Source organism: Cetorhinus maximus, chromosome 12 (genome assembly GCF_964194155.1).
Source record: "Cetorhinus maximus chromosome 12, sCetMax3.hap1.1, whole genome shotgun sequence".
In the NCBI taxonomy this organism is placed as follows: Eukaryota; Metazoa; Chordata; class Chondrichthyes; order Lamniformes; family Cetorhinidae; genus Cetorhinus; species Cetorhinus maximus.
Window position 1 is genome coordinate 110,015,791 of NC_135890.1, and position 24,044 is coordinate 110,039,834.

Consider the following 24,044-nt stretch of genomic DNA (forward strand, 5'->3'; position numbering starts at 1 on the left):
CTAAAGAAAAATATAAATACATAAAGGTAAAAACTACCTTTTATACACAGTAATTAGGGAGTTTCATTTTTTAAACTTAATGATTATGCATTTCTCCTTTCCTGGTTAGCCTTATATAGAATGCTCAAAAACAACATGCAACAGAAAGCCCAACACATACTGCCAAAAAATCGTAGCCAGGTTCGCAGCCTTGGACTCTTATCATGCCCATCCTGTTAGGTCATCGAAGCAGAAGATAGACAATAACTTGTATGGCATTCAGACTGGATCAAAATTATTTGAAGATCATTAAGTGCTTGTCACCTTTGTCAGGTGGTGGTGGTTTGCAGAACCCAGTGAAAAATATGACTATGATTTTGTCCTAATTTTTTTTATATTTGTTCATGGGATGTGGGCATCACTGGCTAGGTCAGCATTTATTTCCCATCCCTAATTGCCCTTGAGGTGGTCGTGGTGAGCTGCCTTCTTGAAATGCTGCATTCCATGTGGTGTATGAATACCCACAATGCTTTAGGGAGTTCCAGGATTTTAACCCAGCAACAGCGAAGGAACGGCGATATAGTTCCAAGTCAGGATGGTGTGCGGCTTGGAAGGGAACTTGCAGGTGGTGGTGTTCCCATGCATCTGCTGCCCTTGTCCTTCTAGGTGGTAGAAGTCACGGGTTTAGAAGGTGTCGTTGAAAGAGCCTTGGTGAGTTTCTACTGTGCATCTTGTAGATGGTACACACTGCTGCCACTGTGCGTCGGTAATAGAGAGAATTAATGTTGAAAGTGGTAGATGGGGTGCAAATCAAGAGGTCTGATTTGTCCTGGATAATGTCTGTAGAATAAGGGTCTGGCACATGTAGGGTTAATGTGAGATTGAGTACAGTAAGCCCACACAGTGATGTAAGAGAGCACATGACCCACACCCTCAGTCAGTCTAGTGTTGGATAGAGCTGTGTGACAGCAAGCATGTAGACAGCTCCTATCTTGTACCCTTTACTGTATATTTGTATATAGTTCTAAGAGTCAATAAAAACTTACAGTTAACCTCTGTATGACTACGAAGAATTCTTCAGACCTACCAAACTGTAACCAACACCCTGCAACAGTGCCGACTTTCTTGAGTGTTGTTGGAGCTGCTCATCCAGGACAGTGGAAAATATTCTATCACACTCCTGACTTGTGTCTTGTAAGACAGTGGACAAGCTTTGGAAGGTCACGAGGTGAGTTACTCATTGCAGAATTCTCAACCTCTGACCTGCTCTTGTAGCCACAATATTTATATGGCTGGTCCAGTTCAGTTTCTGATCAATGGTAACCCCCAGGATGTTGATAGAGGGGGAATTCAATGATAGTAATGCCATTGAATGTCAGGGGAAGATGGCAAGATTCTCTGTTGGAGATGGGCATTGCTTGGCACTTGTGTGGCTCGAATGTGACTCGCCACTTATCAGCTCGAATGTGACTCGCCACTTATCAGCTCACAAGCTTGAATATCGTCCAGTTCTTGGTGCACATGGACACAGACTGCTTCAGTGTCTGAGGATTCATTAATTCAGTGAACACTGTGCAATCATCTGCAAATATCCCTACTTCTAACCTTATGGAGGCAAAGTCATTGACTAAACAGCTAAAGATGGTTGGACCTAGGACACTACCCCGAGGAACTCCTAAAGTCATGTCCCGGAACTGAGATGATTGACCTCCAACAACCATAACCATCTTCCTTTGTGCTAGGTATGACTCCAACCAGTGGAGTATTTCACCGATTCCCATTGACTCCAGTTTTGCTAGAGCTCCTTGATGCCACACTGTCAAATGGATTTTGGACTTGAGCATAATGCTGGCACACACCTGTGTATTAGTAAGGGAGTGCTACATTGGTAATGTGCTGTCTTTCATTGGGATGTTTAAATTGAGGACCCAGATGTCTTTGAAAATGCTACAATATTTTTATTGCCCAGCTCAAAACGTAGTGTATTTTCCTCATGTCCTGATCAACATTTCTCCTAAATGACAATGAAAACTGAATAACTGGTCATTTATCCTGCTACTGTTTGTTGGATTTTGCTGCCTAACAATCACTGCATTTCAAAATAATTAAATGTGAAGTTAAAGCAGAAAATGCTAGAAAAACTCAGTGGGTCTGGCATAATTAAATGTGATGTATTCTTGAGATGTTTGAGAGATTTGGTGCATTTTCTTTTGCAGTAAATCTACTGCAGATATGGGGTTTAATGAAAAAAGTCCATTTATTTCCAACATACACTTGTACAGTACATGTTAACAAATGTAAAAAAAAGTGCAACATGCATACAACTAACATGCAGGGCTAACAGTAAAAAGTTGCTTCCTTTTTAAATAACAAAATTGGAACTATTTTGAAAAAAACATACAGCAACTACTTTTTGTACATAAATTTTGAACACCATTGTTAGACATTATTTTACAACATTACACACTGGACTCTGAACACTGCATCTGTATAATAATCATGCTTTCTCTCAACAACCATCACACATACAGTATTCACAAAATTAAAGGCACTGAAGTTTATCTGTACAAACTAAACAAAAAATATTTTAAGCAGCATTTTCATTAAAAAAAATCATAGCACAGCTTCAACTGCAAGACTTGTCTGAAAACATTTCTCCCACAATAAGCTGTTCTTGTTAACTTGGTGCACTACATTAACTAACAATGAAACCCTGAAAACAAGTTTTCCAAGTGCAAGATTGCTAACTGTAATACATGTGGTCTAGAATGTAGTAACATGGCAATAAAAATGAAAGTCAGAATTGCATTCAGTTTCAAACATTCTAAATGTCTCACTTTTAATGAGAATGTGAATTAGCAGTCACCTTCAGCTTTTTGTTCCCCAAATAAATGCCTTCTTTTGATGAGAAAATCTCAGAAAGGAAATTAAAAAAAAAAACAGGAATTCAAGTCAGAGAGAGACAGATTTTAGACAATTTAGGACAGAATGTGCTCAAGAGAGATGAGGAGCGGTGTTGGTTAGTTCCACTATTTTGGTTAGACTCATGAACAATTTGTCACCTCTACAAAGACAAAATAAAGGAAATAATTCTGAATTCTAAGGTTGAGTGCACAAACTTTGGGATCTCTAATTGGAAATATCTAAAAACAGAAACTTTTATTAGCGCTAAGTTATTAAAAAAGTGTTAACAGTCAACTCCTCTTGACAGAAAAACAGCTCGATTGTTAAATTATCTCAAGTACTTGTCACAGATTTTGGTCTTAGCATAAGAGAGGGAAAACTTTGAATGCCGCCTCAACTTGAATTGAATTGTAAGGGCTGGCTTGCAAACAGTCGCAGTGTTAACAGTGGGGCATTGAACACACGAGTATCATGGATGGTCATATCCATGTACTGCTGCAGTTGTACATCAATAGTTTATATATACTGGTCTGATTAGTATAGCTTATTTTTTTTTTAAACAAGGGATCAATGTTGGTAAATGTTGACGGAAGAATAGCTGTTAGCTTACTTGAACACACTTTTATCTAGTCTTTCCTCTAGAATGCGATTTGTAGTCATCAAAGATCTTTTACATTTCTCAAACATTAAGTACTTAAAAAAAAGAGAATTCCCTCCCTTTAATTAATGGTTGGTGTAGGGGGTCATAAAGATCAAAAACATAAGCGTTTTCTTAACTTCCCCTCTAAGACTTACCTGAATACAAATTTCATCCAATTGGGTTAAGCATATCTATTCATAATCTGTATATACCAGTCTAAAAATTGAATATTTTTTAGACCAATTTTTGACGCAAAAATTTAAGGGTTGACTTTCACACCAGTAATATTTTTGATGGGTTGACATGCTTGTTGCTTCGGGCCCACAGTGTGAAACAAGAAAAAAAAACAAAATCTTAAACGAAATCCAAAAAAGACTGTCACTCCATCACTAAAAATACAAAGTTGTAGGCTCACTTTCAACTAAAACACACCCACACAGCACACTTAACATGGCTCTTCAAAACTATCCACTAGATAATCATGGAAGCAGTGTCCACACCGGCCATTTATCGTCTGTTACTCGTTCTCTCCCCCACCCCTCAAATAAGCCTGGTGGATTAGGTGCTGGGTTGTTTCCTTCCCCTGCTGTGGCTCGGCCACCATTTGCTGTGAGTTCAGGGAAGCCCTGGGGTGCCTGGGCTGAACCCCAGCCTGAGAACACTTTTTTTTGCGGGGGGGGGGGGGGGGGAGGTGGTGGTGGTGGGTAATGGCCCACTATGCAGTGGGAGGGGTTCAGGGGAGACCTCCATGGTCCACTCCGAACTGCTTACCCCACCATCACCTGGGAGGGGAAGCAGCAGCGTCGGCTGGGCCTGCGGTTTCAATGCTGCTCGGGGACTGGGGGAAGGGAAAGGAAAGGGCTGTGCCATTAGAAAATATCGTGCTGATTGCCACCAGCCATTAAACTAGGCTGTGGTGCAGGAGGATTGCACTGAGTCAGCACTTAGAAGGACCCAATTGACGAGGCTCGAGTCTCTCCCCACTTCACTAGGAAGACTGGGGGCAATGGTTGAGGACACAAGGCCCAGGCGTTCATTTATTTAATGTTCTCTCTGGAAGCTGGCCCTTGCATCCTGTTTTATTTAAATGAGAAGTGAATTGAGGTTTTTGATGTGATGGAAGAGATTATACTCCAGTTCTGAACTTTTTGGGTTTTGAACTCTGAAAAACTAAGGCCAGCTTTTACATGTGGTATACGAGAAATCGTAAAATTTTAAACTAAAAATCATGGATCGACTTTTACATGAAATCTACTTTTACACAGGTATGTACAGTATTTTAAAATGCTTTCGAGTCTGTAATATTTCAAATGGTGACACTTGTGTAAATGTGACAAACTTTGTATTTATAAAGAGTGAGAAACATTTGTAACGTAGTCATTTGGTAGTACAGAACTTGAGTATTCTGAAAAAAGACATCTAGTCAAAGCTTTTCATCTTGCACGTATCATGACAATCACAAGAATACCAATGTCAGAAGAAGCAACAACTTTATACTGTATAAGAGAATGTTGACTGGTTGGCAAGTGGACACTTATTGGTAGAGGTGTTGCCATGGAGAATGCACCAGTTAATGGTGACTGACAGTTAATTGCCAAGCATTGTTTGAAATTTTAAACCAGTCATCTTGACTCTGATTGGCCAAGGCATTGCCCTGAGGAATGAACCTGCGAATGGCTATCACTTATTTTGTTTAGCTGAAACAAGCGCAATGTGTGTACATGTTCTTTCTGTCTGCAAAGAACAGGGCCCCATGTTTTAATATACGTCGCTTCCAGTACACGCAAAGGTGCCACACTGTGAGCCTGACTGATAATCTTAAATTGGTTGTCAGCGTAATTCTTAGCACACTGAGGATTATTTAGCAAATGTTGTCCAATTACAGAATCACATTTGAGTTTTTCAAGCATGGGCTGGTTGAGCATGTCTGTACCTTGCCTGTTGCAAACAGCAGCTGGGACATGCTGTTTAATACAATCTGCCAGTCTTTGGGATGTTTGGCCTACATACCTAGCATCACACTGGCACTGAAATTCATATACCAAATTACTAATTTGTGTGATAGGCAGAGCGTCCTTTTGGTTTGATGGCAGCATCATGTTAGTGATGAATACCACTCGTGTTGCTACTGCACAGTAGCAACGTGAAACTTTTGGCCCTGAAAAGTGCCCAGTCTATCTCAGATTACCCTGGAAGGGCAAGGTATTTCAAAAAAATTTCTATTTTATGCTGCTACTATTTAGTAGCAACATGAGTGGTATTCGCCACTAACTATTCGTCAAGCCAAAAAGATTTTCTGCCTACCACACAAATGAGTAATGTGGTATATGAATTTCAGTGCCAGTGTGATGCTAGGTATGTAGGCTGTACGTCCCAAAGACTAGCGGATCATATCAAACAGCATGTGCCAGCCACTGTTTACAACGAGCAAGGTACAGACTGTACCCAACCAGCCCGTGCTTGCAAAACTCAAAAGAGTGTCCAACATTAGGTGTGATTCAGCGATTGGTCAAAATTTGCTAAATAATCCTCAGTGTGATAAAAATTATGCTGACAACCAATTTAAGAATGTCAGTTGGGCTCGCAGTGTGGTGCATTCGCATGTACTGGAAGCTACACATATTAATACACAGGGTCCTGTTCTTTGATGACAGAAAGAACATGTATACACAGTGCACCTGTTTCAGCTGAACAAAATAAGTGACAGTCATTCGCAGGGGCATTCCTCAGGGCAATGCCTTGACTACAGTCAAGCTGACTGGTTTAAACTTTCAAATGTAATGAATGTAAGTACTCCCATTAACTGACAGTCACCATTAGCTGGTGCATTCTCCATGGCAACACCTCTGCCAATCAGAGTCCACTTGCCAACCAGTCAGCACACTCCTCTCATACAGTATAAAGTTGTTGCTTTCCCAGACATTGGTATTCTTGTGATTGTCATGATAAGTGCAAGACGAAAAGCTTTGACAAAATGTCTTTTTCAGCAATAAATTTGTAATGGCTAAAAAAATTCTCCTGAACCATAATATACAAGTTTCTAATTCACCTTGCCACAACAAAACATGGGTTCTGATCGGAAACTTGAATAGCAATTAACCTTTGCGTAAATTTACCCAGCCTTTTCTTATCAATTAATCTTGGTAGCCTTAAAAGGACACACACGTACACTTCAGTAGACATTGTATAATTTTCCTGTCCATATAAAATTCCGCATCCTTTGACTTGCTGTGATCAGTGTTACATATGTGTGAGTGTATACAAAACAACTGAGATCATCTATCACACTTCAAGGTTTCAATAGTATATAAAATGAGCAAGAAACTTAGTAATTCCAGTACTTTATCGATAGCAAGAGCTCTGGATGATTTTTTTTCACACTTCTTGGCAGTAAGGCCAACTGTAGCATCATAAAATAAATTTAACAGACTAGCTATTGAAGCTGGAACCTTATAGGCTGTTACATTTAGTAGCAGACCATGTGGTGGCATTTGTTAGCTATTATAGCCAGCTGCTCAAATCTAAAGGATAATTTTGAAGTCTAAATATAGATAGCGTGGGCCCTTATTACCAATGGTCTCAGGCTTTTATGTCCAAATGCGATTTTAAGCTGCAATGTCCTTAGGCAATGAGTTTTGGAATCATCTGTCTCCAAGACTCTTGGTTTGAGTACTTCTTTTTAAAAAAAAACGTGGACTTTGGCTGCATTGCGAATCCTGCCACTTAGAGCAGTCATTAACAAATCTTCCTGCAAAGCACAAACCTATCTACCTCACAAGATCAGAGAGACAAACCTACTGTAATATAACTATCAACTGATTTTCTATAATTGAGACTTTACATGTTAATTCGAGAAACTGTCATGCCTATAGTTTAGTGATTTGTGTTATATATTCCAGTCTCAGTTTGTCTGGTTGACCCCAATCTTGCAAATCAGTTTATTATCGTGCTTCAATTCTACCTTAAACTTTTCCACTTTTTGATGCCCCATATTTCAGTATTTTTAAGCTGTACAATACTTGATAATATAATCACCACCCACTCCAATGTATACCTGAATTGGTAAGTTGATGCCAGTGCATTAACACATTGCCATGACATATTTAATGGAGTTCCACCATCTTTCTCAGAAATTTGAAAATACATAAATCAGGTATGGTTTCATTCGCTATTCAGCCAAAGTCTCTCAGCAATCATCTGCATCCATCAGATGGGAATTAACAGCAGAAAAATGCTGAAAAAAATTAAGAAGCACAGGATGCCAACTTGTGTTAATATGTATGACGTTCCATGGAGGTTTAATATAATAGTGTAACCATGATTAAGATTTCTTTTTACAAAAATATGTGATGCATCCTCATTTGACATTACCACAATGAATTACATCTTTCCTGCCACACAGTGGCCTTATAATACTGCTGACACAGTGCAGTGTCATGGAATGTAAGTACTCCTATGCAGCAATGAGATTATGTGCTGCTTATAAGGAGGAGCTAAACAAATCCATTCTTTCAGATGGTTTCTTCCTGCAGAAAAGAAACACAGAATCTTTAGAGGAGGGGAAAAAAGATGCAAGGAAGTCAGATGGGTTTTGAGGCATGATAATTTTACTTCAAATTGTTTGTCTCCCTTCTAAGAAGTGGGTCAGAACATACAACCTATGCCTAGGACGCTTTCTTTTTGCAATTGTTTCCCCACTCTCCCCATCTCTCTTTTGAATGCAATAAATCACGCTGGGGTACACTCCATGGGCACCGGTCTTCTGCTAGTATGACACTCAAGCGGTCATTTTCATCAGTCAACCAAGACATTAAATCTCAGCCCTTACATGTATAGATTGCTATCATAAGCAAGCCAGATCGTGTCTTCAGCTGAAACCAGTCACTGGATATCAGTTAGGAGTAGGAAACCTGACTGATGTTCTGCTCTTTAGTCAATGGACACATTCTTCAGCATCTTCTCAGATAGCCTGGCTGAAAACTTTTAACACAGCAAAGACCAGGAAGCAAATTTGGGACCTCCTGCTCTGAATCTCAGCTTCATTCTGCTTGTATCAATTGGGGCACCAGGAAACTTTGCCCCAGGAATTTCAAACTGAAATAGGTTTATAATGTCTATTTTATAGGTTGTTTAAAATGAAGTGTTTGTTCTCCAAGTAATTTGTGGGCTGAGAGAAATCTTAAAAAATGACAATCTCAGAAAATAATTCTTCAAAGTATTAGCAATAATCCTGGAAAATTGTCACATGTGGTAACAGGAAAATTTGACAAACTAATCACTACATGCTTACATGCTAGCTGATGATTCAAGCGGACTCAGTTTTGAGTAAGACCAGAGATTATAGAAATGGGGTTTTTCTCAGAAACAAATTCTCAAATACATAATATACCCATTATTTGTAGGAAGAAACATGGCAAATCGTAGAATAAAGAACAAAGAAATCTGACCAGAGGAATAATAAACAAGTAGGAAATAGTCACAATATTTACATGCATAACGCAATGTATCAAGAAATTACAAGAAAAAAAACAAAACCTTGTGTGAAATTTTGAATTTAAAAAGACAACTACCACTTTAGAATTATTTCAACAGCACTATTAAATGGAGAGGGCACAATGTCACAAATAGAGAATTGATGGAAAAGTAAAAAAATGTGAAGTCTGATGTGTACTTTATGCTGGTCATTCTCAACAGCATACTAACTCACAGCAAAACAATTTTACACAGAACTACATTCTACACTACTTCAGCTTAAGGCAAGAATGGGAAAGAAATTATTTACAGAAGTAGGTCCAAAAAGGGGTCTTTGTTTGGACAGAATGAATCATTGTGCTGTTTTCTGCAAATTCTATGGATTTAGGGGTAAAATGGAACTCATGTTATAATCTTGGGAAAGATAATTTATTCTCCCACAACCAAAAATGAGATTATTAAAAAAAGTGCAAATCATGCAGGATTTGGAGACAAGCTACATATATCAATTGCAACTATGAAACTTCATCTTAATCCATGTGATTTTCTTTTCCAGTTTTTCTGTTGGGTTTGGAGAATGTAACAAACAATAGTTTTCAGGACTTTGCCTCAACATTAAAGTTTCATTATAATCCTCCCAAAATTAAGTCGTCCTAGCTGAATCGGTACTTCAAAGTGGTCTTCTTTTAAAAGAAACACTGCGAACTGTTGCTACAAAGTGTGAAATTTCATTTTAAAAGTAAAAACGCAATTTCAGAAATTCTAGATTCATTCTAAAGAAGCAAACTAATTAGCATGGAGCTTTGCCTGCCAAAAACATTGTTTTTGAATAATTTTCTGAGCTGTTACAAGAGATTGGCCAATATAGGCTAGAACTTCAAATATTTTTGGTTTAAGGTTTTTATGTTTAAAAAGGAAGATTGGAATGCATTCTCCTTGCCAAGAAATCACATGGTATTATAGAATGGATTGCTAGTTCTCTTTTTCTCACACGGCTTTCTGAGCTTCCAGATAGGATGCATTCGTACATTCTGTTCCCGAGAAGTCAAGGCATAGAGTTCGTTGGCACTCTGGGTATGGAACTGGCTTAGTCCAAATGATGGAATGGAGCTAAAGTCTATACGCTGCCGTGTAACCTCTGGATCATTAATACTGTATTTGGAAGGAGAAAACATCTGACAAGGGTGTTCAACTTGATCTGCGCACTGAATATCAGGCAATTTCAGAGTTTTATGTTCCAATATAGAACTGGAAGTCTCAAATGATTTATTTCGTGGCTTTATGAAGGAAACCTGTTCTGTTTGCATATCCATTTCCCCACAGAAACTACTTTCCCATTGCATTTTTGCAACAGCATTAGGCAACAACAAACTCTCAATTAGTTTGACATGACTTGACCTTACAAAAGTTTCAGCTTCTTTCTCCCTGGATGACAGATCCTCACTAGATATGTTCAAGTTTCCCAGTTTGGCTAAGGAATGCGACCGCTTCATTTCTGAACAAATGGTTAGTCCTGCCTGACGCATCCTGGCTTCAATTTCTTGTATCCGGAGCTCAACTAAACCAGGTTGTCCTTGAATGCTGTGAAGGCTATCACTGCTGGAGCTACGAGTCAAGCTTGAAGCTAAAGGAGATGGTATCAGTGTTGCACAGATTTGCTGCAAGCGATCTTTAGTGAGAAATCCTGACCCACTCCTATTATTCACATAAGGTGTAGATGTTTTCTGGAATATGCCATCCATAAAGTTAAACTCATCACAGCTAGCTTCTGGCAATGCATTGTTCTCCACATCTTCGTAGGCTTGTGTTAGATCCTGAATGTCTACCACTGGCTTATGCATGATCAACTCCAAGGAGTCATTCTCTGCAAGTGCAGCTTTTCTATTTTCAAAATGATGTCTCTGCAGTGGTTTGTTTGGAGATTTTAGAAAAGTTAGTCTTTCCAACTCTTTGGTATGTTTTCTTACCAATCCAGCTTTCTGAAGCTGAAGGATAGATTCTTGATGCTGCATTAAGTAGCTTTGGACTTTTGATCTTTCCATCTCCTGGTTACATATCAGTTGTTTTACTTCTTTCATTGAATTAGCACTTATCTTTTCATTACTGCAACTAGGAGATACCACTCGATTATCTTCTACTGATTGCCTAACAGATGGCATAGAAAGCACAAACTTAGAGTGCTCCATTATTTCTGCCGTATTATCCTGCTCATTTCCTAAAGTTAGGACATTACTATTTAACTGACTTAATTTGTATTCTGGCTGATGTTTTTTGGATTCTGGCAGCTGCAGCAGCTGCCTGTCAGTTTTAGAGTCTGGATGAATAAACCCAGAATTTGAATCTATTAAAGTTTTTAGATAGTCATGGCTGCCCATACATGGACTTATTGCTGGTAACTGTTTCAAGTCCTGGTGTCCACCAGACAATGAAGTCATCGCATCAAGAACCAAAGTTTCATGATGGAAGTCATTGACCACATTTCTGCAGTTGTGATAAGCCTCCATGGTTTTTTGCTGTTGCTTATGCCCTTCACAGTTCGTTTCTAAACCTACACCACTTTCTGCAGTTTCATGCAAAAGTATTGCATCAGTTGTGTCAACAGCATCAGACCTATTGACAGGCTTTCTTGTCACTTGATATAGTTCTGACTCACTGGGAATTCCATCAAATTTCGTCATTGGTACATCTGCAGCTACATTTGATAAATATCCCAAAATACTGGACTTGGTTGCTTTTGTGTCTTTAGTGCTGGTACCACATATCTGTTCCTGATGCAAGTTTTTAGGATGATCTGTAAATTGCTCACGCAGAAGATTACTTACAGAGTCTGAGCAGTCCACAGCAAATTCATTAATAGGTTTACCATTGTTGGAGGTTTCAGTAGTAGTAACATCCTGGAATAAATATGAAACATTGCATAGTTTAAAATGGAAGTTGCAGGTAAAAATAACGATGTTTGAATACACTCTAAATATACAAATAAATTAAAAATAACAGGGACCAAAATCACGGTGAAGTAGTTTCAATCTAAAATGTTTTTGCAATAAGTTTTTAAAAACGCAACCTACTGGAGGTATAATCTCCTACGTCACGTATCCCAGCTATTGAAGGGCTCATTAGTGCCAGGGTCCTTTCTGGCCCTGGAAATAAAATTAGTGTTCCAACTGCATTTGGAAGTTTAGTTTAGACTGCCTGGAAGTCAGGGTTGCTGTCAATATTAGTACAGTTAGTGCAACATTTGAAATTGTATCTAGCTATGGTTTGACCACATCTTGAGTTTTTGCCTCTATATTAGGAAAAGGATTTAAGAACATAAGATATAGGAGAAGTGATAGGCCGTATGGCCCATCAAACCCGCTGAGCCATTCAATAATACCATGGATGATCTGCAACTTTAACTCCACTTTCACACTGATCTCTATGACCCTTGAATTCCTTGCTATACAAAAATCTATTGATCTCAGCCTTGAATATATAACTGAGTATCCAGATCCCTTTGGGGTAGAAATCTCTAAAGATTCTTTACTCTGAGGGAAAACATTTCTTCTCATCTCAGTCCTAAATGATTGACCCCTTATCCTGAAGTTATGCCACCGCTAGTTCCAGACACTCCAGCCAGGAGAAACAGCCTCTCAGTATCTGCCCTATCAAGCCCTCTCAGAATCTAATGTTCCAATGAGGTCACCTCTCATTCTTCTAAACTCCAGAGAGTAAAGGCCAATTCTATTCAATCTGTTCTCTCATTCTAGGAATCAATCTTGTGAACCTCTGTTGCACCCCATCTAAGGAAAATATATTCTTTCTTAGGTAAGACCACCAAAAACGTACACAGTACTCCAGGTGTGGTCTCACCAAAGCCCTGGACAATTGCAGCAAGGCTTCCCTCTTTGAAATAAAGGCCAACATACTGTTTGCTTGCTGTACCTGCATGTTAACTTTCACGTATGAGGATAACCAAATCTCTCTGGTCATCAACATTTAACAGTTTTGCACCGTTTAAAAAACATTTTCTTTTTCTGTTCTTTCTTCCAAAATGAATAACCTTATAATTCCCCACATTATCTACCAGCTTCTTGTTCACTCGCTTACCCTATCCATTTCCAGATTCCTCGTATCCTCCTTTCAGCTTATTTTCCCACCTAGCTTTGTATCGTCAGTAAATCTGGATATTTTGCACTCAGTCCCTCCGTACAAGTATGAAAATAGGTTGTACATAGCTGAGGCCTCAGCACTGATCCCTTGGCACCCCATCAGTGACAACTTGCCAACCTAAAAATGATCCATTTATTCCTAATCATTTTTGTCCTTTAACTAGCTCTTTATCCCTGCTAACATATTACCCCTAACCCCATGAGCACATCTTGTGAAACAATCTTTTATGTATCACTTTATCGAATACCTTTTAAAAATCCAATATACATCAACTGGTTCCCCATTATCCACTGATAATTATATCCACAAAAAATTTATCGAATATTATTTCCCTTTCATAAAACCATGCCGACTCTGCCTCAACATATTAAGATTTTCTAAATGCTCTGTTACCACTTCCTTAATAATAAATTCTAGCATTTTCCTGATAACTGATGTTAGGCTAATTGGCTTGTAGTTCCTCGTTTTTGCTCTCCTTCCATTCTTGAATGGACGTTTTACATTTACTCCCCTCCCTTTGGACCATTCGAGAATCTGGGGAATTTTGGAAGATCATTACCAGTACATCCACTAGTCTGTAGACACTTCTTTTGGAATGCCAGGATGTAGGGCTTGTAGGTCATCAGATCCAGGCGATTTGTTGGCTTTCAGTCCCATTAACTTCTTCAGTACTTTTTCTTGGCTAATATTAATCACTAAGTACCTCACTCTCATTAGGCCCTTGGCTCCCCACTATTTATTTTTTTCACTATGTATATTCTACTATGAAGACAGACACAAAACATTATCTGGAAAGTTAACAGAATTTTTCGTCCCATGGGCGGGTGTGTGCCTGACCTGAACGGGAGTAAAATCGTGCACAATGACGTCGGGTGAGCATCCCGCAGCGCCCACCATTAATTAAGTGGCCACTTAAGGCCCTTAACAGTCCAATTGGCTGTGATTTTTCCTTGCTCGTGTGATTTTCTGCTCATTGCACAGACAAAACAGGCAGGCGGCCAGCCGACATTTTCACAAACCTCATCCAAGGGCGGGATAAAAAGGGTCAGCAGCATCGCCAGCATGAGTAGTGAGGAGTTTTGGAGATAGTTTGCAGCTGGTTGCTTATTGGTACTTGACAGCTTTTGCAGGCCTCATTTCAGGGCTCACTGCTGTCTGCCAGGCCCCTGGATGATTCAGACCATTTGGACCCTTCCAGACGTTTGGACAGCCTTCCCTTACCCTGGTAATGGGGATTGTGGTCTCTGCTGGAGGCACCTCCTTTGAGGAGGAAGAGAGGGGCAGAAGGGAGAGGAGGCCTGGTGCAATGCAGCTTCCAGGGGAGGGACTTGTGGGAGGAGAGGCACAGGCACAGGGCCAGCAGGTAATCCAAGGTGGAAGGGTCCACAGAAGACACCACTATACTGCTGCCAGGGTTTACAGATGGTGATGCAGCTACCTCAACATGTCTGAGGTGCAATGTCGAAGGAGGCTCCACCTCTCAAGGGAGAGTATGACCTCTATTTGCCAGATGATTGGGCCTGAGATCAGCTCCGGCTGTGTGGGTGGACACCTCATGCCAGTGGCTCTGAAGGTCACAGCGGCCCTCAACTTCTATGCATCCAGCTCTTTCCACAGCTCAGTGGGGGATCTGTGTGGAGTCTCCCAGTCAGCTGTCCACAGTTGCGTCAAGCTGATGAGAGAAGCTCTGTTCAGGCAGGTACTGACCTTTATTCTTTACCATACAGATGAGGTAAGCCAGGCGGAGCGAGCCAGAGGCTTTACAGCGATTGTTGGGACCCCACCCACCACCCCGGTCCAGGGTGCCATCGACTGCGCACATCTGGCCATCAAGGCGCCAGCGGGTTAGCTAGGTGCCTTCGTCAGAAGGAAGGGATTCCACTCCGTGAACGTGCGGATAGTGTGTGACCACAGGAGGCAGATTCTGCAGGTTACCCTGGCAGTTCCCATGACGCGTGCATCCTGAGACACTCCCAGGTGCCGAGGCTCTTTAGTGCTCCAGCCCGACTGGATGGATGGCTGCTGGGTGACAAGGGCTATCTGTTGAAGAGGTGGCTCATGCCACCTCTCTGCCACCCAAGAACAGAGGCAGAGAAGCGTTACAATACGAGTCATGCCTCCACAAGAGCAATGGTAGAGAGGATCATAGGTCTTCTCAAGATGTGCTTCTGATGTCTGGACTGTTCAGGGGGAGCACTACAATACCCTCCAGAGTGGGTGTCACTGATTGTGGCTGCATGCTGCGCTCTCCACAATCCTGCACTGGCAAGGGCAGACCCACTAGAGGAAGAGGATCTTGATGCAGCTGCACAGGCCACAGATGATGAGTCCAATAGTAAGTCCGAAGATGATCACTGTGAGGAGAATGCTGAGGGCATAGAGCCAGACCTCAGTAACGTGCAGGGAGGCAGGGATACCAAGGATGCCTTGATCCAATGCTCCTTCAGCTAGGCTACCAAGGATCTGCTTCAAATGCATGTCAGGGCTGCCGCCTCCATCCCGGTTGTCTGAAAGAACTCTTTCATTTGAACAGCAAGAACACTCAATGCCTGTGCAATGAAGTTCAGAGCCACCCACGTTCAGCATTAGATACTGGAGTTCCCCACACCAATGAAATAAAAAGGTGAAGCATACTCAGGCCATGAAGACAAAAACACAATTTATGTCATTCTGACAATTCAATAATCTTAACAGAAACATTTCTGGTATTCAACATCAGACCAGTGTACATAATGTTAACAAAAACTAACATAAAATCACCTGTTACCTGATCTTCTTGTGCTTATGGTGCCTTTAACTTAAGTTTGTGAGTGTTACATCTAGGTGCTCCTCCCTCGGTGGTACCGGTACTGGAGACAGGCTGCAGACTTGTTGGCCTTGATGACCTTGGCGGTTGTACTCTGGCCAATAGAGCCTGTATTGGCCCCGTCTGGGAGGAAGTAGCCAGTGCCACACCTGGCATCTCCCCAGCGACCGCAGCCTCATCAGATGCCCCGGTCACTGGCAGAGGGGCGGAGCTGCTGCTGCCTTCATCCAGAGTGCCCTGAGAGGAGCCTGCAGAGATGACTGTGAGGTCACTGTGACCTCCCTGCACACTGCTGATGGACTCTGGGATACTGGGTGCCTAATCTATCTCCCACACTGACACTGACCACCTGAGGTCAGTGCCTGTGTGAGGGCTTGCAGGTGCGAGTGCAACCCCAGGAACCCCTCATTCTGTCCCTGGAGCTGCTTCTCCATGAGTGTCACTGCCCTCTAAAGGGAGGAGGCAGTGCACTCGGCCATGGTCAACGCAGTGCTCACGCTCCGCATGGACTCCTCTATCACGGAGACCATGGCACACAGACCCTCATGGATATCTGCCAGATCCTCCCACACATCTCACTGGATATCCAGCATCTGCCGCCTAATGGATGACTCCAGATGCTCATCATCAGCCTTCAACTGAGCATCGTCCTAGTCCCCAGCAGTCCTCCAACTGCTGTCACCCTGGGCACACTTTGCCTCCACCTGCACCTCAAGTGATTATGAAGTCCCCTCACCAATGTGCACCGATATACTAGCTGCTGCTCTAATGCCCACCGAGGTGCTGGTATCTGCGTGGGTGCCTGCTTCAGAGAGTGGGTGTGACGGAGGTGGAAATGACGCCCGGTGGTCCTCCGGTGTCAGGGGTGGCCCTTCGGGTCCGGAGATCAAATGCCTGCTGGCGAACCTAAAAGGGAGAAAGAGGACATGTTATTAGTTAAAATCAATCACTGTGCGTGCCAGGCACCCTGGTGAGACAATGGAGATCAGCATTATGGTGCACTCGTCTTCCAACGATTCATGGGGACTCCAGGTTCGAGGCTCACATCAATGAAAAGACTGCACTAGAATGGTTACACAAGCCGAAATTCTCACCTCTATGCACTGCACTCTTACCTTCATCTGACACCCCCACCTCTCCACGCCTAGTTGCACTTGGGACATGCCTGCTCTCAAAAACTCCAGGGACATCTTGCTCATACCTAGAAAGGATTAGGAGGCTAGCAGGGCCTCCGCCGGTCTGCGATCTTCCTATATTGTTGTGGGCAATCTTCTCCTGAAACAACAAAGGAGCATTGATTCGTACACTTGGTACATACAACGCCATTGCAGCCTGGCCAACCCCAGCTGAGGAACACCTGGCAGGGCATTTCCAATTCACGGCCCTTGAGCCGCAAGGCACTCAGTCCAAGCAGCCAGGGTTCACCCCCCTCCCCGGCCAGCTCTGGCATGATGAACAGTTGGCACTCAGACTCAAGCACCCTGAGGTCCACAGGGGGATGGCCAGACCTTACACATCTGCACACTGACCCATGTCAACGTGGTACTCACCCTTCCCGAGTGCAGCAGGTCATTGAAGCGCTTCTGGCACTGCACCCAGGAGCGCGCACCATGTCATGCTGCTGACCAACACTGCCACCTCCTCCCATGCCCTCTTGGTGAGATGGGGTGGCCTCCTCCTCCCATCCCTCAGGACAAGGGTGTCCCTCCTGGCAGCCACCTCCTTCAGGAGGACGGCGAGGCATTCAGCGAAGCGGGGGGCCGCGCGCCCACCCGACCTGCCCTCCTGTGTCCAGCTGCACTCAGGTCCATCGTGCCGGCTCAGGGAACGTCCTCGGTGGCAGCCTTCCAGGGGCTGCCTGGTCCACTTTTAAACCGGCCGCCGGGTCACCATTGGACCCGGCGCGCCCCTTCCTGGCCAGAGCAGAACTGCGTTTCATGCTGGGCAGGCCTTAACTGGCCCACCAGCGTGAAATTGCGGTCAGAGCTCGATCGCAGGCGGCAGTCCATTTCCCAGCCGCTCCCAGGCCCGCCCAAAGAAGGGAAAATCCTGTCCTCAATATTTCTTGCTTGTTCATTCCCATATTCTATTTTCTACTCTGTAATTTTTTGGTCATCCTTTTCCGGTTTCTAAACTCTCCCAATCCTCAACCTTACTACTCTTCTTGGTATTATAAGCCTCTTCTTTTAATATAATGCTATCCTTATCCACTTAGTGTAGTCAAGTATGGACCACTTTTCCCATGGAGTTTTTATTTCCCAATGGAATGTGTATTTGTTGAGAATCATGAAATATTTCTTTAAATGTTTGCCATTACTTATTCACTGTCATACCTTCTAATCTAATTTTCCAATTTACCCTCAGCCAACTCTCCCCTCATACCTATGTAATTGGTTTTATTTACTATTAAGTTTGCTTAAGTTTAATACTGAAGCTTCAGACTTTTGTACATCACTCTTGAACTCAATGTGGAATTCTATCATATTATGATCACTCTTCCCGAGGATCCCTTACTATAAGATTACTAATTAACCCTGTCTCATTGCACAAAAGAGAGCTAAGTTAGCTCCTTGTTTGTTCTATGAGGCACTGTTCCAGGAAACGGTCAAATGCATTCCAGGAACTTGTCCTCCAGACTACTTTTGCTGATTTGATTTGTACAGTTCACATAAAAATTAAAGTCCCCACAAGTATTGCATTTCCTTTGTTAAGAGCTCCTCTTATTTTTTGATTAATACTCTGTCCAAAAATATAGCTACTCTTACAGGGGCCATGCCGTGCCTTTCTTACATGCTCCCAGTCTAAACCAGGAAATGCTGGGAGCATGTAAGAAAGGCACGGCAATAATCATGGGTGATTTTCATATGCATATAGGCAGGACTAATAAAAATGGCAAGGGTAGCCTTGAGGGAGTGTTCATAGAGTGTATTAGAGATTGTTTCTTGGAGCAATATGTTGTGGAACCAACCAGGGAGCAGGCTATTCTGGATTTGGTTTTGTGTAATGAGATGGGATTAATTAATGATCTCATAGTAAAGGATCCTCTAGGGAACAGTGATCATAGCATGCTAGAATTTCAAGTTCAGTTTGAGAGTGAGAAACTTGAGTCTCACACTAGTGTTCTGGAGTTAAACAAAGTTAACTACATAGGTATGAGGGCAGATTTGGCTCCAGTGGACTGGGCAGGAAGACTACAAGGTAGGACAGTTGATGAACAGTGGCAGATATTTAAGGAGATAGTCATTTCCTCCCAAGTAAAATATATCCCAATGAGGAAGAAAGATGGTAAGAGGGGGAAAAAGCATCCATGGCTAAGCAAGGAAGTTAAAGATAACTTAAAGGCAAAAACTAAGGCATAACAAATTGCAAAGATCAGTGGCAGGCTGGAAGATTGGGAAACTTTTAAAGATCAACAAAGGGTTACTAAAAAAAAAATAGAAAGAGCAAAGGTAAATTATGAAAGAAAATTAGCGCAAAATGTAAAAACTGATTGCAAAAGCTTCTACAAGTATATAAAAGGAAAGAGAATAGTAAAAGTGAATGTTGGTCCCTTGGAAGACGAGGCTGGGGAGTTAAAAGTGGGGAATGCAGAAATGGCAGAGACACTTAATCAATATTTTGCCTCAGTTTTCACTGAGGAGGACACGAGTACCACCCCAATAGTAACAGGAGGCGCAGAGGATATAGAGAAGGAAGAACTTAGAACAATCACCATCACTAGAGAAAAAGTACTGTGCAAACTATTGGGATTAAAGGGTGACAAGTCCCCAGGACCTGATGGCCTACATCCCAGAGTCTTAAAGGAAGTGGCAGTGGAGATAGTGGATGCATTAGCCATAATATTCCAAAATTCCCTGGATTCTGGAAAGGTTCCAGTGGATTGGAAAAATGCTAATATAATGCCCTTAATCAAAAAGGGGGGAGGCAGAAGGTAGGAAACTATAGACCAGTTAGTTTAACGTCTGTCGTTGGGAAATTGTTGGAATCCATTATTAAGGAAGTAGTAATGAGACATTTGGAAAGTCAAATTGCAATCCATCAGAGTCAGCATGGTTTTATGAAGAGTAAATCGTGTCTGACTAATTTGTTAGAGTTCTTTGAAGATGTGATAAGCAAAGTGGATAATGGGGATCCTGTAGATGTAGTATATCTGGACTTCCAGAAGGCCTTTGATAAGATGCCGCACAAAAGATTAATACACAAGATAAGATCAAACGGAGTTAGGGGTAATATATTAGCTTGGATAGAGGATTGGCTAACCAACAGAAAGCAGAGAGCTGGGATAAATGGGTCTTTTACTGGATGGCAAGCTGTAACTAGTGGGGTGCCACAGGGTTCGGTCCTTGGGCCCCAACTATTTACAATCTATATTAAAGACTTGGATTCAGGGGTAGAAGGTACTATAGCTAAATTTGCAGATGACACAAAAATAGGTGGGAAAGTAAGTTGCAAGGAAGAAATAAGAAATTTACAAAGGGATATGGACAGGTTAGGTGAATGGGCCAAAATTTGGCAGGTAGAGTTTAACGTGGATAAGTGTGAGGTTATCCATTTTGGTCGGAAGAATAAAAAGGCGACTTATTTAAATGGAGAGAAACTTCAGAACGCTTCAGTGCAGAGGTATCTGGGTGTCCTCATACATGAATCGCTGAAAGCTAATATGCAGGTACAGCAGATAATAAGGAAGGCAAATGGAATTTTGGCATTTATTGCTAAAGGAATAGAGTATAAAAGTAGGGAAGTGTTGTTGCAACTGTACAAGGCATTGGTGAGACCGCACCTGGAGTACTGTGCACAGTTTTGGTCCCCTTACTTGAGGAAGGATGTAGTTGCACTGGAGGCGGTTCAGAGGAGGTTCACTAGATTGGTTCCAGAGATGCGGGGCTTGTCTAATGAGGACAGATTGAGCAGTTTAGGCCTATACTCGCTAGAGTTTAGAAGATGAGAGGAGATCTAATTGAGGAATATAAGATGCTAAAGGGCATAGACAAAGTAGATTGGAATGGATGTTTCCCCTTCTGCAGCATTCTAGAACAAAAGGCCATAGTTTTAGGCTAAGGGGTGGTAGATTTAAATCAGAGATGAGGAGGAATTACTTTTCTCAAAGGGTCGTGAATCTGTGGAATTTACTACCTCAGAGTGCGGTGGATGCCAAGACGCTGAATAAATTTAAGGAGGAGATAGACAGATTTTTAATTAGTAATGGGTTGAAAGGTTATGGGGAGAGGGCGGGAAATTGGAGTTGAGGCCAAAATGAGATCAGCCATGATCGTAATGAATGATGAGGCAGGCTCGAGGGACTGAATTGCCTACTCCTGCTCCTAGTTCTTATGTTATAAACTACTCACACCAGCATTTCCTGCTGTTTGTCATTTCCTGGCACCACCCATATCAATTCTACTTCCTGCTCTTCAGAGCCAAGATGCAGCTTTGCTATTGTCCTTTACATTATCAGGACTATCTCCGCTAGGTTTCCATTTTGTGTCTTTTTGAAATGTCAAGTACCCTGGAATATTTAGTTCCAATCTTGGTCACCATGCAACCATGTCTCTGTAATGGCTGTTATATCATTATATTATATTATATTTAACACTATTTGTGCCATTATTTAAAATCATAACAAATACTTCATGAATTCAGATAAAGAACCTTTAATTTTAATTTTTTACCATAATTTGGTTCACTAATGCACTATTACTGTTAAAATCAATGTTCCTTCCTGTTACATTCTGCTTATTTTGATCCAAGTCGTTTCGGTTGCTATGGCCTTTTCTTTTCTCTTTAGATTTATAAATATCCCCTCACCTGAATCCTCTCCCCCAACTTTTTAGTTGAAAGTCCTATCTAAGTCCTAAATATTTGATTTGCCAGGGCACAGGTCCCAGCTTGGATTAAGTGGAGCCTGTTAATTGTAAATTAATTGGGTGTTTAACTGTATTCAGATGATGTGTATTAACTGGGGATTCACTTGTGCCCCTATGTATAGAGACTGAAGCTGTGTTTGTTGGTTTTGGTGGTGCATGTTTTAATCTGTGTTCATGTAAATACGAGTTTATAAAGTGTGTAAAAATTAGGCTCTGGTTTTCCTTCAATGCCTGGTTATATGGAATAGAACAGAGCCCATTCCAACCTAACAGCTCCCTCTTTCCCCAGTACTGGTGACAGTGCCAAGTGTACTATCTGATAATTAGGCTTCTTGTTTCATGTCCCAGGTCATGCCTCCCTGGGACACGTTTTCCTGGAATTATTGTCTGTGCATGCTTCAGCCAGTCTTTATGGCTGTATACATGCTGGCCAGTCTTCAATTTGCACATACCTCTGCAAGTCTGTTATCTGTGCATGTGTAGGCCAGTTGTGTTTGCATATGTATCAGCCCCAGAAGTACCGTGATTTGTGCTTTAGGGTTCCAAATGCATGTCCGGGAAGGCGGTCAATGCAGTTTGTGAGCCTGATCTTATAGTTTTGCCAGCATCCCCCTGCTCTGGTTCGGCAGCACCAACAGAGTCCCTTAATTTATTCCCTGAGAGTTGGTCACCCTGGTCAGTGCCCATGCATTGAAACCCTCTGTATCCCACACAACTCTGAGCCACACATCCAACTCGCTGATCTGCTTGACCCTATGCCAATTTGCGATTACTAACCTTCGAGATTCTACTTATTAATTTGGGCCCTAGCTCCTCAAACTCCCTCAGCAGAACTTCATTCCTCCTATTTGTCATTAGTTCCTATGCAACCATGACCACTGGATCCTTCCATTTCTTCCCCAACTGAGAGAAGATATCCTTAACCCTGACCCTGAACAGGCAACATAACTGCTGGAACTCCCAGTCGTGACTGCAAGGAAGCGTTACTATCCCCCAGCACTACTAAATTCTTTTTTACTATCCTAAGAATGGCCTCTTGGACCAGGGTGCCTTGGTCAATTTGCTCAACTACCCTGCAGACTTTGCTCTCATCCACACAGGAAGCAAGGGACTCATACCTGTTGGAAAAGGGCAAAGTCCTAGGCTCTTCCAGCACTGCACGAGGTGTCCCCTTATCTGCCTGACTTGTCGTCATACTTTCCTGACCATGATGACTAACTGGACCCGTATCACTTCCTAATTTAAAGGATGTGACTGAATCCTGGATCAAAGTGCCTAGGTAACTCTTGATCACCACCGCTCTCCCCCCCCACCCGCGATGCCCCACAATGTCCACACCTTGGACTCCAGCTTAACACACTGAGCTGAACTTCCTTAAAACACAAACACTTATTGCTGATGTGTTTGTCCAGGGTCACAGTGCTCTCCAGGAAATCCCATATGCAGCAGTTGTGTCACGCCACCTGCACTGCCATCTCTAGCTAATCTTATTTTATTGATTAAATGTTTATGTATATAATCAGCTTTGCATATAATTTTTTTAACTAATTACTTGTACTAGTTCATGTTATAGGTAGATTAAATTAAACATTTATATAGAGTTATGAGAGGTGTCCAGGGGATGACTACAAGGATGATTTCTGGAATAATCAAATTGGGTTACAAGGAGCAATGGTCTACTCTGAGAGTTTACTCATAAAATAAGGAGGATGACAGGGGACTTACTAGAGACCGTGAAAAATTTTAGGATTATAGAGAAATGGAATCTAGGAAACCTTTGCTGTTTAATATAGGAATCAAGGGCTAAGGCACATAGTTAAGGGTGTCAAAAGTTAATCATAAGTTGATGCACTTTCTAATATGCAATTGAGGGATATGGAATAGAGGGATTGATGGAAAAGGAAACTATCACAGGTTTATAAGCAGTTTTCTTCTTTTTATTCATTCACAGGATGTGCGCTTCGCTAAGCATTTATTGCGCATCCTTAGTTGCCCTTGAGAAGGTGGTGGTGAGCAGCCTTCTCGAACCGCTGCAGTCCATGTGGTTTGGGTACACCCACAGTGCTGTTAGGAAGGGAGTTCCAGGATTTTGACCCAGCCACAGTGAAGGAACAGTGATATATATCTAAGTCAGGGTGGTGAGTGGCTTGGAGGGGGACTTCCAGGTGGTAGTGTTCCCATCTATCGGTTGCCCTTATCCTTCTAGATGGTAGTGGTCATGGGTTTG

At 42.1% G+C, this 24,044-nt stretch overlaps 1 protein-coding gene across 1 annotated transcript in view; it reads right to left on the reverse strand.

The window, feature by feature from the left end:
* Positions 1-5,677: 5,677 nt before the first annotated feature.
* LOC144687862 (protein phosphatase Slingshot homolog 1-like) overlaps positions 5,678-24,044 on the reverse strand; it is a 123,106-nt gene continuing 104,739 nt past the window's right edge. Inside the window, exon 15 of the mRNA XM_078554412.1 lies at positions 5,678-11,889. Coding sequence (XP_078410538.1) covers positions 9,943-11,889 — 1,947 coding nt within the window. The 3' untranslated portion in view covers positions 5,678-9,942. The remainder of the gene's footprint in view (positions 11,890-24,044) is intronic.